General features: G+C 38.4%; 1 protein-coding gene across 4 annotated transcripts in view; it reads left to right on the plus strand.

The window, feature by feature from the left end:
• KIFAP3 (kinesin associated protein 3) overlaps positions 1 to 18,731 on the plus strand; it is a 250,868-nt gene that overhangs the window by 124,145 nt on the left and 107,992 nt on the right. For all 4 annotated transcript variants that reach the window (XM_083156696.1, XM_083156699.1, XM_083156698.1 and 1 more), the window contains one exon: positions 6,076 to 6,176. In XM_083156696.1, the coding sequence (XP_083012822.1) occupies positions 6,076 to 6,176 (101 nt within the window). The remainder of the gene's footprint in view (positions 1 to 6,075; positions 6,177 to 18,731) is intronic.

Genomic DNA, 18,731 nt, shown 5'->3' on the forward strand with positions numbered 1-18,731 from the left:
AGCCAACTGTGAGTACATAAATATTTCGACAAACATCACATTGAACGTGCAAAAGTTGTCAAGAAAAAAGGGGGGTTTTCTTTGACAGGACAAACAAAACAATTGTAAAATAAGATTGCCCTTGCTTCAAATATAGTCTGGAGCAGAGGGGCGCAATCAAATTGATAGCAAACTAGCAAAAATATCACCTTGCTGGTGTGGTGTCTGGCGTGCTATAAGGTGATTTTCTTACACTTGCAATGTATCAAGTAGAGTGAAAGAAACACTGTTGGTTAGTAGTCTCTTTTGCAACAATTTTATCAAACAGTTCTATTAATGTTGCAATTAAACCTGCAGTGCAGTGTCCAACTGTTCCTATACAAACGGCTTTGTTATAAGCCAATCATTGTAAATACAAGACCTTTAATTGAATAATTTCCTTAACTAATTGTCTTAGTAAAATAGCAATATACACATTGTGTAGGAAGAGTATTCATATTTCATTAGCACCAAGACACTCAATCAAGAGACACATTACTGTGAATCTCTTATTAAGGTTATCCCTCTTGCTGATTGATTGAATATCACAGTACAAGATATGCAGGAGAGATTAACTAATTATGGCATCAGTACACAAAATGCCTGTTAATCAATTATCCATTTTTCTTGTTTGGGACATAGTGAAAAACTCCCTCTCTATTGATTATAGGTAGCGTGCCATATATTGCGACTTGTTTACACACTTGATTAATATAAGATCAGTTATACTAGATGATATATAGAAGTATTTAGTCACATTTGCAGGGCAAAAAATATAGTGAAAAGAGAGATAAAGTAGAAAGAAGAAAAAAAAAGAAAAGAAAGGAAAAGAAAAGAAAAAGACTCCTTCATCACAAAAAGCATCACAGGAGTTACTAGTAGGATGATTTGATTCATATTTCAACTTGCATTGATACAAAGTGGGATTTTCCCCAATCCACATTCTGTGATAACACCTGGTTGGGGAAATTTACAAAGATGGGAGTTCTATTTCACATGGGATGTTGCTATGGGCAACCAATCAGAATCTACTTCGTACTCATTTAGCACCTTCTAGAAGATAATAAATAGTATCTGATTGGTTGTCCATAGCAATATGCCATGTGAAATAAAACTCCCATCTTAGTAAGTTTCCCCCAGTATCTCTTACATATTTGAGGTCTGTAATTTGTCTCTTTGTATTCGGACACTGTTGGACTGTTTTGGACAAAACCAATGCTAAGTGACATGATTTGGTCCAGATTAGGTTCACGGCCACCCAATCCTGACCCCGTGGGGATCCCAGGAACCAAAAAGGGTCCATCCACTACACAAAGTAGGTTAGGGAAGCAAGATATGACAAAGTTGCATAACACAGAGTAGGTAGAAGACATAGGGTTTAAGAAAAAAATGTGGGCAGATCCAGGAGCCGACCTCAAATCGTTGTATGCCGGACACACAGTGGGCATGGGGAGCATGTTCAGGGTCTTCTGCTGGATGGATTAGGATGAGAACTTCAGATTACACTAGGCAGCCACCTCCTGGGAACAGCAGTGTCTACAGTAAGGGGCTCTTTGTTGTATTTACTTATACTGCATGTTATTATCCTCTATGATGAACAAATCTCCCAACCTGCAATAATTAAATGTGAAAGCAGAGAGCTGTACATACTGTCTAGAATGCTGGATATGTAGTGTTTATCCTTCTTAGATTTTATTATAGGCTTGTCAGATGGGTATGAGGCATAGGGTCAACACTATGAAAGTCGACATGGCTAAGGTCAGAAGGTCAACCCAAGCATTAGGTCGACATGAGTTTTTCGCAATTTTTTGTCCCGCATTTTTGACATGGACACCGTATTAGTAACATGCATGCTTCGGGCACTAGTATATTCTTCCTCCACTCCCTAGTAAATGGTAGGGTAAGAAAAACATCTTTTTTTAAACTCATGTTGGCCTTTTGACTGTCAACTTTACCATTGTCGACATAACGGTTGTCTCAACCTTAGGCATTTCGAACTATTTAATTTGTTGACCTAAGCCCTGTCGACCATCAGTGGTAGGCCTAATGAATGTTGTCCTAGCAACCGTATCCCAATGGGATACGGTTAACTGCCCAGTCATCGGAATGCCAGCAGTCAGAATACTTCCACCAGAATCCCAACATCAATGGCGAAGTTAATGCTGGCATTCTGAGTGTAAATATCCCAGGATTTGGGGGCTTAGGGTTAGGCTGGAAGGGTGGATTTAGGCTATGAAAAGGAATAGTTAGGGATAGGCACTTAGAGGGGGGGGGGGGGGTTGGGTTAAGCTATGGGGCAGAAGGTTCAGGATTAAGTTGCTGGGTAGGATGTTATGATTAGGCACTAAATGAAAGGGTTATTTTTAAGCTGCTGGTTGAGGGGAGTTAGGGGTTAGTTAGGGTTAGGAGCATGTCAATTTCTGACCATGATCATGATACCGGGCATCCTGTCCACCGGTCATCCATATGTATTCCAAACTAATATACTGTACGCTTCCATATATGTAATTTATGGTACACAAAACAGTAACTGTCTCTACATGTTGACCTACTTAATTACTAAAGAAAAACCAGTATGGTACCCAGGTTAAAATAATCCTGCTTCCAGAAGTATGTCTCCTAGACTAAATAGTATTGTAATGGTAACATATACACATATACACACAGTGTAACCTGATAATTGCTTTATTCACTACTTCAAAAATAGTCAGCCAAATGTTTGCTTTCCCTTCATACTCTATACACTGTCTCTAACTGGTGCACATCTGGCCAACCCAATTATCCTTTTATAATGTTTATTCTGCAGCCATAGGGCTGCCCACAAACGTTTTTTTTTTTTTGTGGCATGAGAAATCTTGTGCATCTTTTAGGTTAAATGAAGATGACATATACAACTAAAGTAGTGTGTGTCCGTTATTCAAGTCATTACTTTTTATATTTATTATGCATGGTAGAATAAATCTAAACTCACATTTGATGTTTATTGCATAATACATCTTTAAATTGGTATCAATTTTTGTAAGGGCAAAATAGTATAGTAAGATAGTAATTAGTACATAAATAAATGTTAAGAAAAAAATAATCATTTACATTAGGTCACCTACAAATTAATTTTACTACTAATTTCAAGTTGCAGTTCTCTCATTTTAGCTGCATGCTATTTTTTGGGGAACTTCTTTTTAGTTAGTGGAAATCTACATTAAGGGGCTGATTCAGGATAACTCATTGCATTCCAAATTCGGCCCCAGCCCCAATGGTTGGGGCACATTTCTGTGCACATGCAAACCCCAGCAGCGAGCAGCTTCGGCGAGTCACACACTCACTGGACCGTTCACTGTAGGGCGAGGGAGTGCAGGGGGCAGAAGCTGGTTAACAACCAGCATTTTATGTGCATCCCCATAAAAACACCCGGCCCCTCTTCAGTGGACTACGACTGAAATAAAAGTAAAATGTTTTCTATCCCCGTCAGCCGCATGAGAGGAGATGTGTTCGTGTACACATCCCTTCGCACAGTACCAAGGAAATTTGGGGAGGCATCCGCCTGGGGGTTGGACGGCATTTATGGGCTCGCTAGGCTGCGAACAACCGGTGCCTAAACAGCCAGCCTGAATTAGGCCCTAAATGTAAGCCCCATACACGCTAGAAGATAAAGTGAAAGATATCTTTCACTTTATCTTCTAGTGTGTACAGTCCCTCTTATTAGTAATAATTAATATAACTTAAATGTTATTTAGACATTTTAACAATATACTGTACAGTAGAGTAAGGAGTTTCTTTTAAAAAAAAAAAACTGTGTGCAGTAAAACGTTTTCTAAAGTAACATGATTGTGCAGACAGGAACTGCTCCTCCGTTAAACCTCACAAAAGTATATATGTGTAGCAGTCGTACATATAAAAATCTTTGAAAAAAAGCAGTGAACAAAATGGATGAACTATGTTTAGACAATGCATTAAATTTGTTCTTGTTTTTTTCTTGGTTAATAGTGACATCTGCTGCCTAAAATGAATATGTGTAACTGCTTTAAATCTGAGTCCAATACTTACAGGGTATAATTTATTGCAGGATGTTTCAGATGGTATTCAATTAAGTACCTGATACATACAATAGCTTGGCTGCGAATTCACAGCCCAAGCTATTATTGAACAACCCGCATATGCACGGAACGCAGTGCACATGCACAGGGTCCCCTGCGAACGAAGCCAGCAATAAACTTGCCATCATTGGCTGAGAACATGGAGGAAAACCATTAGATGGTGAATGATTGCGAATGGTTTTCCCCTGTGTGCACGACTGTGACCGCATTCGCAGTCTTGCACAGGGGTGGGTACAGCATTTACCTGATTACTGGGCTCAGAACATTAGCAGCCCAGCTATCTGGTCTAAATCATGCCGTACGTGCGAAGAAACATCAGGTGCAAAAACCTGACCATGCAATGCGACCAGGACGGCTGATTATTTTCATATGACACTTGTGACTAAGTGTAACAGATCTTGTATTGGAAAAAATATATGGCTGCTACATTTAATCACTTCATATACAGATTCAGAGACTAAAGCCCTTTACACACTAGTTGATTCACTCCACAAGCGATATCGGTAACAATTTCCTCAGAACCTGCTTGCAATCTATATAGTGCAAACACACTGAACGCCCCCAATGCCCCCACTCCACACATACAGTCTTCAACGACATAGCCAAATGATACTGATTATACACGCTAGACGATATTACAACAGTGTCGCTCAGATGTACCAAAATTAGCAATTGATGTTGTAATATCGCTTAGTGTGTATAAGGCTTAAGGGTGGTATCCAATTTGCTATATTATCCTATCCTATTACTGCAGCTAAAGACATTTCCGATAAGCAACCCCAGGAGACTTGTCTTTCTTCTGATATCTCATGCTGGAACTTACTCTGGATTCCATAAGTTTTTGCCAGATAATGAGTGATTTACCTCATGGTAAAAAATGGGCTGTAAATGGATAGCCCAATAGTATTATCACACAAAAAAAGCCTGTTTCAACCATGCCATAAATTAATAGGATACTCTCCTAAGTCGCATTCAAATATATAAGGGCCAAATTGCAAATTAATCAGCACAGTCTCACATTGTGTAGTGGCTAAAATGTATTTTCATCAACAATATCTGATCTTAATAGAGTTGAATGGAACCTAGCATGTCACTCATGCTAGGCATCTCAAGTGACATATTGAGGCTAGATATACAGTATGAGGATACATCTGTAGTTGGCAGTGTTTTCAAATACACGTTTTTACAAACTACAGTATACCTGTATTATGTCACAGTAGAATAAATGAACATCTAATTACATTCCATTCGTATTTCAAAATGACAAACTGAGTTACTTTGGCTATTGTAGATTGAACTAATGGTTTTAGCCAGTTTATAGGAAATCCAATGTACAGTAGAAATTTTGTACAGCATATTTTACCCTGCTTTGACTGAAACTATCCACAGTTGGTCTTTAATTCCTGATCAGTTGAGTAAAGCATGAAGGTCAAACAGGGCAGAAGACCAAATGAGAAGCACATGTCCTGCCGGCAAACTTAACTGAAAGCTTTAACGGCATTGCTTGCAGTTATTACAGACAGTAAAATGTATGCTTCCTCGTGCTTACTCAATTAAATTGAGGAGTTCCGTACTGGAGATCTATATGACCATATGCTTTTAATAGTTCTTTGTGAATACCCTGTTTGTCTCAATTCATTCTATCTATACAGCTGGTGTTTTTGTTTTTTTGTGAACAATACAATTGTTTAAACCCAAATCAAGTGTTTTTGTTTTTCCTGTATCACATCCGATATTTTATTGTTCAAATGAAAGACAGTAAAAACTTTGGTCTCTGAGATACCTGCCATTATTCTAGTATAAATTCAAGTTGATTGGGTTCATAAACATTTTAATAACTTGTGTGTGTGTGTGTATATATATATGTGTATGTGTGTATATATATATATATATATATATATATATATATATATATATATATATATATTAAGCCAGTGTATAATACTTGATTTTATTTTGCTAGAAAATGAAAACTACAAGCAAGTTGTTATGTGTATTCTTTATCATATAAGTATGGAGGATCGCTGTAAATCTATGTTTGCTTACACGGACTGCATACCTCAGGTAAATGTTATTGATCTCTGTACATTTCCTCCCTTTGATTGAAAATTTACAAATCCACTCATACATTTAGAAGTAAAAATATATTGATTTTATGTCAATGATAGATTAATCTAGCCATTTTGTTCTGCATTTTTGCCTGGGGATTTTGAAGACCAATGTGCAAAGCCAGTAGCATTGGAAATCTATTGTACAGTTGACGCTGTTTATTTCTTTTGGTTAATGTGTCCTAGCCCTAAAGATGTGTTCCTGAAAAGTAAACCTGCAATATGCTGTACTCTAGCTTGCAGTTTGTCATTATAAACATGCAGAGAAATATGAATACTTCCATAGTGAGCGACACCTAAAAAAAGAAAAGTGCATCTGTGGTTGCTAATGAAATGCATAGAAACAGTATGTACTTTGGTATTGCACTTCCAGATTTATGCTAAACAGCCTACATGTTGAATAACATTTTACTTTTCTCTCAAATACTTATTTATCTTTAGTGTAGTTCCCAAAAATATAATGGTAAATCATGAAGTATTTAAAAGACTGAAATACAATATACAGTCGTCAGTACGTAGTTGAACTATCTGCAGCATATGTTAGAGCAACTTTAAGGTTTTGTCACACATATCCAGATTGGATACTGTAATCTCCTACTTTCTGGCCTCCCTGTAAAACACCTCTCTCCACTGCAATCTATCCTCAATGCTGTTGCACGGCTCATCTTCCTCTATAAATGTACTATGTCCACCTCCCCTCTCTTACAAGCCCTGCACTGGCTCCCATTTCCCTTCAGAATATCATTCAAGCTCCTTATATTCACTTACAAAGCCATCACCCATTCCTCTCCCACCTACATATCTGACCTTGTCTCTCTTTACACGCCCACCCGCCCTCTCCGCTCCACAAATGCTCGTCGCTTCTCCTGCAAACTGGTTACTTCCTCCCATTCAGGCCTCCAGGATTTTGCTCATTGTGCTCCATAGGTTTCCCGATCAGACTTGCCAACTTTAAATGGGCTCTCAAGACCCAACTCTTCATTAAATCTAACCATTTCTAATCCTAACCCTGTTATTATGCTCACTTCTATCCCTGCTGTGTCACCCCAGTTTGTCTGCCCCTTCCCTTCCCTTAAGATGTAAGCTCTAAGGAGCAGGGCCCTCTCTCCTCATGTGGTTTTCTAAGAATATATCTCTGCCACTGTTATAATTGCCTCAGTGTCCGCTGCTGCAACTTTCTTTTGATCATCTATGCATTGTCAGGCACTGCGGAACCCTTGTAAACGATAATAATAATACATTTTGGTGGGAATGAGGTAATATTGGTTGGGTCATTTTATGTGATGTAATCCAATGCAAATTACATTTTCTATTGCTTTTATCCTGTGCAGACATTTATAGGGGGTTTTCTATTAATACTATTATTATTATTATTATTATTATTTTTGCTTAGCTTATGATTGTTTCAAGATTTTGCTAAGTTTGTATTTAAAATAAACCTTATTTTCTCATGCAAAGATTAAAAAAGACAACATTGTTTTCAGAATGTAAGCGACTAATTGATACACTGCATGCCTAGGTTTGTGGAAGATTACATTTGGCCACAAACGTGAAAACTGATTTCTAATAAAATGAAGAAGACTTGAGGCCCCCATACACTTATGCAACTTCTCGGATGGCAGGGTCGCATACGATACACTGTATTCAGTCCTTTTGCATTCAATGTATTTCCTGCAGTCCCAGCCAAATCTTTATGGCAGCCCTTGCAATTTCCTGCCCCGATCTGATGCGCATGGGACTGTGCATCGGATCAGAATCTGAGGTCAAATACATGCAAATCCACACTGTTCACCTGATTTCTTTAGGCGCAATGCATATTGGCATAGGCTGTATCTTTGAAAGTGCAGATATATATTGAGAAAAAGGGATCTATTGACTATATGTGTTATCTTTTTCGGAAGAAGAGGCTTGTTATTATATAAGAATCTATCTGTTTACAATAGAATATATGTGCATATGGTATTAAAAAGATATATCTTCCACTAACATTCCCTACTAAGGGATTCTTATTATCTTCATTTAAGGGACTCTCATTGTGTTCAGCTCCTGATTAATCCCCTGCACTGGATATAACCAACAGGGGTGATACTGGATGCTGAACTTCAACAGCAGATCCCTATATATCTTTCTTCCACTGCTCTCAACATTTGATCTCAATAAAAATCACCCCCTCATCCGGTTCGTTCACTGTCCGAGAGACACACGGCCGGAAAGCAGGAATGATTTGAGAATCAAGAGCAGCTTTTTTTTTTACTGTATTCCTCTCTGTCGCCATTTTGTTTAATTGTATCTCTAAGTTTCATATGTATTTACATAGCACCGGATAATCTTACAAGTATGTGCTTAAAAATAACATAGGATCATATGCTGTGTTAACCCATCCGTGATAGTCACCTGAATATCATCTGTTATATTTCGCCAAAATTTTAGTTGCACACAATTGATAGTTGTTAATTATATATAACTTTTTACACCTTTGTCACTTCAAATAAACATCAGCCCAGGCTATTACAATGCCTCATGGGAGAATATCCCCATATTGAGACCATTTCTGACACATATATAATTTTTCACTTATAATTCTTCACTTATAATAATTTATCATCAATAATAACTTTCCACTATTAATATCCTTTATTAATAAAACTTCAGACAAAGCTAATTAAGCTTCTCTATTTCCTTTGCTGAGTGACAGTTTTGATGTATACCTGTGAGCTCTAATTTTAATGCATATCATTAAAAGATTAATATACAGTATTTTAATCAGTTGTGCCCCAACAAAGAGAGTCATTTTTTTCTTCTGTGTTACTGATTTTGTTAGGCGCAATGCATCAGAATCATGTGAAAAGGCCCAAATCACACTAGTTTATGGGCACCTTTGTGCTGGTAATCAATTATCAATGTTAAATTGCCACAGATAAAAAAAAATGGATGTATGCTCAGACTTAAATACCCAGTGCTACTCAGTTGGATGCCTTTTACCAATAGCCTTGGTAGCACCTGTAAAGTAGCCTGTCAATGGGTGCCAACATGGGTTAATGGGCATTAACACACAGAATCTATGAAAGAGTTGAATTCCGCAATTGATATTAAATAATTGTATTTTTTGTCATCTGGATCTCAGTAATAGACTGCAAAGATATGTGCTGTTGCTTGATTGTTTTTCCAATGAAAAGACTGGTCTTTGCAGAGAGGGGGTTTGAACAACCTAAAGACCAGGCGCCTGTGGGTCTACTTTGCAAAAAAAGCAGCTAGTCACAGGGAAGGGTCAGTTCCCTGATCCAGAAACACAAAAAGAAGCATGAAAAGACAGCGCTAATGAAATGAAGTGGTTGGATCAATTTTAGACATGCAAATATATGATAAAATATTATATATGTAACATAAAAACAAATGTGGCACACTTCGATAAATATTTAAAGTCCTATGGTTATATAAGAAGTGCTCAGTCCTGGGTTAAGGATTGTGACATGAGCATAGTAGAATCTAGGGGGTGGTCCGGGGGTGCACCGGACCACCCATTAGCCCATTTTGTAGCTGAGGGATGGGGCTTTCCAACTAGCCCAGCCCCCTGGGAACTTGAGATACTGCCAGGCAAAGCTGGAACATTTTCCCTATAGGATAACATGGGACCCGCTAATTCCGACCCCCACCCAGTTCAACGGCTGCCAGTTCCCCCTTTGGCATCACTGAAGCTAGAGCTTGATCTCAGTTGAACCCAAATCACTGGGCCTTTAATCTGATACCAGGCTGGATCCATATGGGTTAATTGGTTCCAGGGATATTGAGGTTAAACCGTTTTTTTTTTTTTTCATTTCTTAAATGTAATTTCATGACTGTTTATGTACTTTATGGGCAGATTTCTCTGGAACCAAACAGCCCAGTTTCACGGGACCAAAATCATTCGAAGCCAACTCAAAAGTTCTTCAATATGATACTGGTCTCATGTAAATGGGTCAGTTGGTTCCGAAGATATAGCTGGTTGGTTAAAGGGGGGGGGGGTAGGGAGAGGGGAGTGGTTGTCTCTCCCCCTCACACCAGAAAATGCAGGGACTAGGCTGGTGTATAAGGGGTCAGCCTGGGAATGTCCCTGAATGATCCTGGGACCATATTCCCTGCATTTTCTGTTGTGAAAGGGGTATTATGTCAAACAGCTGTGACCTGCAGTGCTCTGAATACAGCCGGGCAGCCCCTTGCTCTCTGCCCAGTTGTCAATGACTGTCACCCCTGCAGCTTCTGCTCCAATTCTTCTCCCCCCTTTCACCTCAGCCCACCCCCCCTTTAATCGTGTAGTGCCGGCACGTGGCTTGCTCCCCCGACATCACGCACAACAACAGCGCACATAATATTTCCCAGGAGGGGAGTGGGAGTGTGTTCTGCACTGCGCTCTGCTCCTCTCCCCATAGAAGCAGCTGCACCGCTCTCCATCTCTCCCTGCAGCAGCAGCAGCGAAGGCTCATATAACAATTTACAGTAAGTGGCACTTTTGGGGGCGTTGCTTAAGGGATGCTACAAGTGGCGGTATGTGGGGGCATTACGCATAATGTGTGGCTTAATGTGTAAGGGGCATTACAGTGTGCAGCATCATGTGTAAGGGGCATTATGTGTGCAGCATCATGTGTCAGGGGCATTATGTGTGCAGCATCATGTGTAAGGGACATTATATGTGCAGCATCATGTGTAATGGGTACTATGGTGCGCGGCATCATGTGTAATGGGTACTATGGTGTGCGGCATCATGTGTAATGGGTACTATGGTGTGCGGCATCATGTGTAATGGGTACTATATTGCCATCAAGCAAGAACCCCCTAGCAATGAGCACGTAGGTAAGCAGCACTTATGTGGCAAATATGTAATGGGCATTACGGTTTGTTATATAGTATGTAATGGGCATCATGATGTGTGGCACAATGTGTAATAGGCATTATGGTGTGTGGAGATTTAGTTGGGAGTTTAACAATCAGTTAGCTTTATGTATAGGAATATACTATAATATTACTAACTCAAAAGAGAGCGCCACACATCTGAATTGTAATATCAAATACATATAAAAAAAATTTTATTATATAGAAGAGAAGAAAAACAATAAAATTACATAAAAAATCATAAAACACAATATCGCAATAAAATTAAGCCTCAATAGGATGCAATAAAGGCAAAAGCCAATAATAACTTTTGTTAGTATTCTGGTATAACCCAACTCTGGATGATATTTCTGCACAAATATATACTATTTGATATGTAAACAAAGTCAATTGGTATCGGCCCTTTTAACTCCAAAGGGTTAAATTGATTTAGGATGGTTTTTAGTTGAAGGATAAGTATCCAATACAATGGAGTATTCCTTATTTTGTGAAAAGGGCTTGTAGGAGATGTTCTGCACCGATGGAAATAATAATAGGAACAGTACCTCTTGTAATGTACACAGCAATTTGTGTGATCTCCGCCGCGGACCTCTGTGTGGGTTCGCTTCTACCCGCCCGGCTCCAGCTGATGACAGCGAGCCTTTGATGTTTGTAGTACGGCGGGGAGCAACCTCACTGACCTGTGTTGTTTATGCAGGTTCTCCGTGTCCAGCTTCTCAATTAAGCAGATTTCTACGGCCGGCTGTGTGCTGCTTGTAAAAAGGAGGTGCTTTCGTTCCTTTAGCTTGCAATCTCCCGGGGTATGAGGGAATCTCTGCAGATAGTAGTTGGGTTAATGAGTGTCCAGATATCGGATCCTTGACGCGTTTCTCCGCAAATTACACACGGCGGTTTCTTCAGAAGGAGCATGATAGTGGAGAGGTGTCTCCAATATTTAAAAGGCTAAGCAACCAATCGGATTTCTTACTTGTGGAGACTTCATTAGTATATTCAGATGTGTCATTAACTCATCAAGAGCTAAGGTATCAGAAACGGAGCATAGGTTTAGGCAATGAGTGTGCAAATCAATTTAGATTAAAATGAGTTGATACATTATATTTCAAACATCTAAGTATCAGACATATTAAAACAGCATGGAGAAATACTCGCTGATAAGGAATGGCATCGCTACATTTGTATATTCATGACAAGACTTGTCCTTTAGAAAGATAAATAACATAGAAATGACTGTCTATGTACTGGTATAGATCTGTGGCTCATATGGTAAGGCGTCTGCCTAGAAAACCAGTGGGTCCACAGTAGTGTGAGTTCGAGTCCAGAAGGAGTCTGAAAATTAGATTAGGTTTTTTATTTTTTGTATGGTTTCTAAATTACTTATTTGTACTCTTAAGTCTAAAGAAAGACAAAGTGAAAAAAAAGAAACATTTTTTAGAAGACCAAACATACTCCTTAAGGGATTAGGAATACAGAAATAAGGCATAATCAGCAGAATATGTATCTGTATAGTGCAGATGCTTTTACATAGAGAGAATAGACATATTGTATGTACAAGGAACAATTGTTGGTATGTAAGGTTTGTGAAATGTGTACATTATTCATGAATAGATGGGAAATAAAAAATAAGTGAAAATAAAGAGCTATGATATATAAATATCTCAAGATTTAGATCATATTAGATCTTCCTAATTAGCAGAAATCAGCAAAGGATTATAAGTTATAAAATAATAATAATAATAATTATAATTATAATTCCTAGTACATAATTATCTCCCTTTTTTTTTTTTTTAGGAAAACCCCCCCCCCCCCCAAAAAAAGAAAACCCCCCTCTCTCCTCCTCCTCCTCCCAATCAAACCCCCCCCCCCCCCCTCCCCTCACCCTCCCTCTATCAAGAGAAAAGAGAGAAAAAATGTTTGAATAAATAAATAGATAATTTTTATATATACTTAGTGAACATTATTTAATTCTATGCACTCATTAAGACCAGCAGGATGTAATGTATTTAAAGCAAAAATCCAGTATGCTTCTTTTTTGCAAAGATGGTTAAATCTATCTCCTCCTCTCGGGGTAATTTGTATTCTCTCTATTCCTTGTACTTTTAAGTAGTTAACGTCTCCCTGATGTTTAGTTTTTACATGACGGGATAAGCTGTGTGTCAAAACACCTTTTAGCACATTCCTCCTATGTTCTAGGAATCTTGTGTTTAGAGTACGGGTTGTACGGCCGACGTACTGTGCCCCACAGATACAGGTAACTAAATAGATGACGAAGGTTGACATACAATCTGTATGATGATTGATAGTATAAGTTGTTCCTGTGGCTGTGGATACAAATTGAGTACCAATCTTCAAAAACTTACAGGTAATACATTTAGGTCTTGAGCAATGGAAGCATCCTTTATTTTTATTTTTATTTAGGGTCAGTAATGGGTTATTCACAGAGGTTTTATTTGAAAAATGGCTGGGTGCCAGGGAATTTTTTAGAGTGGTATTTTTCTTAAAGACTATTTTTGGATGTTCCAATAATGTGTCTTTTAAAAATTTGTCCTTTTTAAGAATTTCATGGTTCTTTGTTATAATGTTTCTTAATTGTCTTGAATGAGTATTGTATTTGGAGACAAAAATGGGTGTAGAACTATCCGCAAAGACTAGACTCTTCGGTTCACCTTTATCTCTTGTTTTATTAAGAATGGATGTCTGTGTGTAAGTCATAGCTTCCTCTCTGGCTTCCCATAGAAGTTGACTTGGGTAGCCTGACTCAAGAAATGCTGTAGTCAGGTCTTCCGCCTGTCTAATGAAGTCAGAGTCTTCCGAACAATTGCGCCTAATTCTAATGTATTGACTCTTAGGGATATTGGTAATCCAGGGGCGATGATGTCCACTGGTAAAACTAAGAAAATTTTGACAGTCTACTTCCTTTTTAAATGATGTTGTGCGTATAGAATTATCTTCAGCCGAAAGTGCAACATCCAAGAAAATAATCTCCTTGGGGTGAAGGGTGCTGGTGAATTTTAAGCCATATTGGTTCATGTTAAGAAATGAAACAAAATTTTGAGCTGAAGAAGAATCCCCTTTCCAAACAAAAAATAAATCATCTATGTACCGCCCATAGTACACCAAATTCGCCCCATATGGACCGCCCCAGATCAATTCATCCTCTAGGCGGCCCATATACAGGTTGGCAAAGCTGGGGGCGAACTTGGTGCCCATGGCGGTACCCAGAATCTGTAAATAATAACCACCATTAAATGTGAAATAATTGTGAGAAAGAATAAAGTGAACAGAATTAATTAGGAAATCGCATGTGGTATCACTGAGGCCACTGTCCCTGGAGAGATGGTATCGCAAGGACTCGATGCCACCCTCATGAGGAATATTACTGTAAAGCGATTCAACATCGCAAGTCAGAAAAAGATATTCCTGACTCCAGTTAAGATCTTTAATTCTACTCAAAAACTGGGTGGTATCTTTGATATATGACCTCAGCGATACCACATACTTTTGTAAATGAGTGTCAACGAAAGCAGATAGATTGGATGTGAGGGACCCAACACCTGAAATAATAGGACGGCCAGGGGGTGATGTGATGGATTTGTGGATTTTAGGTAAATGATAATACGTGGGAGTGACTGGAAATGGGTTGTGTAAGAAAAGAAACTCTTTCTTGGATATTGCACCACCGGCTAATGCGTTATCCAACATATGTTTCAGTTTCTTAGAGTAACCACAGAAAAGGTTGGTCAGTCGCACAGGACCCTCATTAGTATTTGAGGAAAATTTTTGGACCCCCCAGGAATATCAATATATTGGAAACTTCCTGGTAAATAAGTTTACGGGAGGTGTGCTACCACTGGACACATTACAGAATATACAAACAACAGAAGAAAAAAGAAGTGTCTCGGTGTGGTGCACCTTTAAGAATTTTTACACATAAAAATTAACTTTTATTATGTAGTATAAAACAGGCGAAATATAAAAACACACAGGACAAAAACAACAACATAAATATGGTGTGTTTAAAAACGGTGGTTCACTCTCTCAGCAAAGTGTTAAATTTATTTTTATGATACACTGTCGACAGGTACTTTCCGTCAACACCTGTATTTATTTTATGTGATTTGGATAAATTTCCATGTACAGGTGTTTTAATTCGGACTCCAGGGTAGGGTGTGTGTCAAATTTTGTGAGGTATAGAAATTATGCTAAGCACGGATTTTATTAAGTCCAGACAAATTTGAGTGGCTGGTATTCCCCAACCAATTCAATATTTGTCACCCACCATCGATCATCACACTGAATTATATTACAGCAGTGTGTTTATTATGGATTCTAGGTATTTATAATTATATAATTTCTCTTAGGTGCGGCCGCACTTTATTCAAGAAATACCCAAAAAAAACACACATATAATATTTCTGGGTGGGTTTAAAGCTGTGTGCCAGATACCATGTGCATTAAAATTTAGTAGTCACCCAGAATTATACAAGAACACTGTTACTCATATGTTGTTTATTTCAAAATCAATTGTGTATACATATTCGCTTAAATGCTACGTATGAAGTTTGGAGGATCACCAGATTGAATGTCGACCTTTGTGTCCACACTCATATGTTGGGTTCTTGGATTGCTTATTTTTTCTCTGCAGATGCAGTATATGGAGTCAGCGCTATCCGCATAGATCAGCGCTGGCTAATATGTAACAAAGTATATAAGCAATGACAATTACTGTCGGTATGCTGGCATCAGACAGTATTGTAATAATTGGCGTGACTGTATCTATTATATAGACTAGCTACAGTTATTAGTTGCTAAATCGGTCAGGCAGTTTTACACAGGAGTAATCACTCCTTATAGTGCACAGTGGTTATGGACCAATAGCAGCAGGCAGAGTCAATGACTATGTACTCTGTCTGCACATGGTATGGTAGTGACAGTTAATACAGCGTGGCTAAGCTACTATAGCTTCCAACTAGATGAGCGATCACACAGTATGACACCGCGCTCCCCCCTGGTTGTACCCGTTTAAGTTAATACAGATCAAAAATACATCCTAAATGCTGAGTTTAAGTGAGCGTCACCGCTAGCCGGCGTACGCTTCGCTATTAGCTTTTTCAAGGCCACAATTGATTTTGAAATAAACAACATATGAGTAACAGTGTTCTTGTATAATTCTGGGTGACTACTAAATTTTAATGCACATGGTATCTGGCACACAGCTTTAAACCCACCCAGAAATATTATATGTGTGTTTTTTGGGTATTTCTTGAATAAAGTGCGGCCGCACCTAAGAGAAATTATATAATTATAAATACCTAGAATCCATAATAAACACACTGCTGTAATATAATTCAGTGTGATGATCGATGGTGGGTGACAAATATTGAATTGGTTGGGGAATACCAGCCACTCAAATTTGTCTGGACTTAATAAAATCCGTGCTTAGCATAATTTCTATACCTCACAAAATTTGACACACACCCTACCCTGGAGTCCGAATTAAAACACCTGTACATGGAAATTTATCCAAATCACATAAAATAAATACAGGTGTTGACGGAAAGTACCTGTCGACAGTGTATCATAAAAATAAATTTAACACTTTGCTGAGAGAGTGAACCACCGTTTTTAAACACACCATATTTATGTTGTTTTTGTCCTGTGTGTTTCTTAGAGTAATAGGGGGTGGGATCTTGTTTGAGGATTTGATAGAATTTTTTATCATTAAGCTGCCGTAACGCTTCCTCAAGGTAATCCGTTTTATCCTGTATTACGGTGCCCCCCCCCCCCTTTGTCCGCTGTTTTAATTATTATGGAATTATCTTCCATCAGGTTTTTCAATGCAGCCCTCTCATTTGGGTGAAGATTGTCATATTTAAATTTGGTGGTTTTATCATTAGCTTTTTCGCACAATATTTTAAAATCGCTAAGTGTTAGAGAATAGAAGGCTTCAATGCAGCCATCCTTTTGTTGGATCGGATAGAACTCTGATTTTTTTCTTAATTTGTTAACACTAGGAGCCAAAACGTCATACAGGGGAACTGTGACAGAATCTACATTGCTTTCATTTTCCAGGTCCTCCAGTATGGATACCATCCTCCTATCATCTCCATCCAAAGCAATTGGAGTGCTAATACAATTGGTGTCTCTATAATTTTTGGAGATGAAATGTCTCTGTCTGCACAGATCACGTGTATAACGGTTTAGCTCCACATATAGATCAAATAATTTGGGTGGTTTAGAGGGTGCGAATTTAAGGCCTTTCGCTATTATAGCCTTTTCACTTTCGGTTAAGATTTTAGATGAAAGGTTGAAAAGACCTTTGTTCCTCAGTCTTTTCTTATTATTTTGGATTGATTTCTTGACCCCTCCTCTTGTTCCTCGCATTCTAAACCTTTTATTTTTGGGGATTCTGTTTGTAATAGCTCGTAACGGTTCTGAGTTTTCCAAAGAGGAAAAAGATCTTTCCCTAAAAAACTAACCTGTGAGGGGAGGTTGGCACTTTTATTAGGATACTGTTTTGGTATGGCCCCTTCTTGTCCGTAATCTGAGTTCGTTTTAAATGATCCTTGTGTTGAATTAGTGTTTTCTGATCTATTGTGGAATCTATTAGATCTGTTAGAGGAGTTTCTTCTCCCTCTGTACTGTCTATTATGACTATATTCTCTGTTTTGGTATCTAGGATTACTATCATCTCTATTTTGATACCTGGAATTGCTATTGTCTCTGTTCTGAAATCTACCCCTATTTGGGGATGAATATTGGTATCCAAACTTGTTTGGTGTTTGGCTTGGGTTTCTAATCTTTCTATTGTATGTCCTAACTTGGTTAGTTTTGTAATCGGCCACATCTCTGGAAAGTTTGCCATTTTTGGAATTAATCAGCGATTGTTCATATTCTTCAACTTTCTGGTTCAATCTTGTATCCAGATCAGAGAATTCTGGGTAAGATTTGAAAGATTTAAGTTGAGTTTGAATTGAATTAATCTCGTTAGCTGCTTCAGAGACTTTAGTATCTCTATATGAAATCAGCAATTTAATTAAGTTGAAGGAACAATCGTCTAATGTTTCATTCCACTTGGAGGTCAGTTCTACATTATCTTGGAAGGAACAAGATTTAAAAATTCTTAGTCCTCTAGGAATCATTTTATTATCTAGATATTTGGAACGAAAGCACCTCCTTTTTACAAGCAGCACACAGCCGGCCATAGAAATCTGCTTAATTGAGAAGCTGGACACGGAGAACCTGCATAAACAACACAGGTCAGTGAGGTTGCTCCCCGCCGTACTACAAACATCAAAGGCTCGCTGTCATCAGCTGGAGCCGGGCGGGTAGAAGCGAACCCACACAGAGGTCCGCGGCGGAGATCACACAAATTGCTGTGTACATTACAAGAGGTACTGTTCCTATTATTATTTCCATCGGTGCAGAACATCTCCTACAAGCCCTTTTCACAAAATAAGGAATACTCCATTGTATTGGATACTTATCCTTCAACTAAAAACCATCCTAAATCAATTTAACCCTTTGGAGTTAAAAGGGCCGATACCAATTGACTTTGTTTACATATCAAATAGTATATATTTGTGCAGAAATATCATCCAGAGTTGGGTTATACCAGAATACTAACAAAAGTTATTATTGGCTTTTG

This window comes from Crinia signifera, chromosome 8, assembly GCF_055691185.1.
Source record: "Crinia signifera chromosome 8, ASM5569118v1, whole genome shotgun sequence".
In the NCBI taxonomy this organism is placed as follows: domain Eukaryota; kingdom Metazoa; phylum Chordata; class Amphibia; order Anura; family Myobatrachidae; genus Crinia; species Crinia signifera.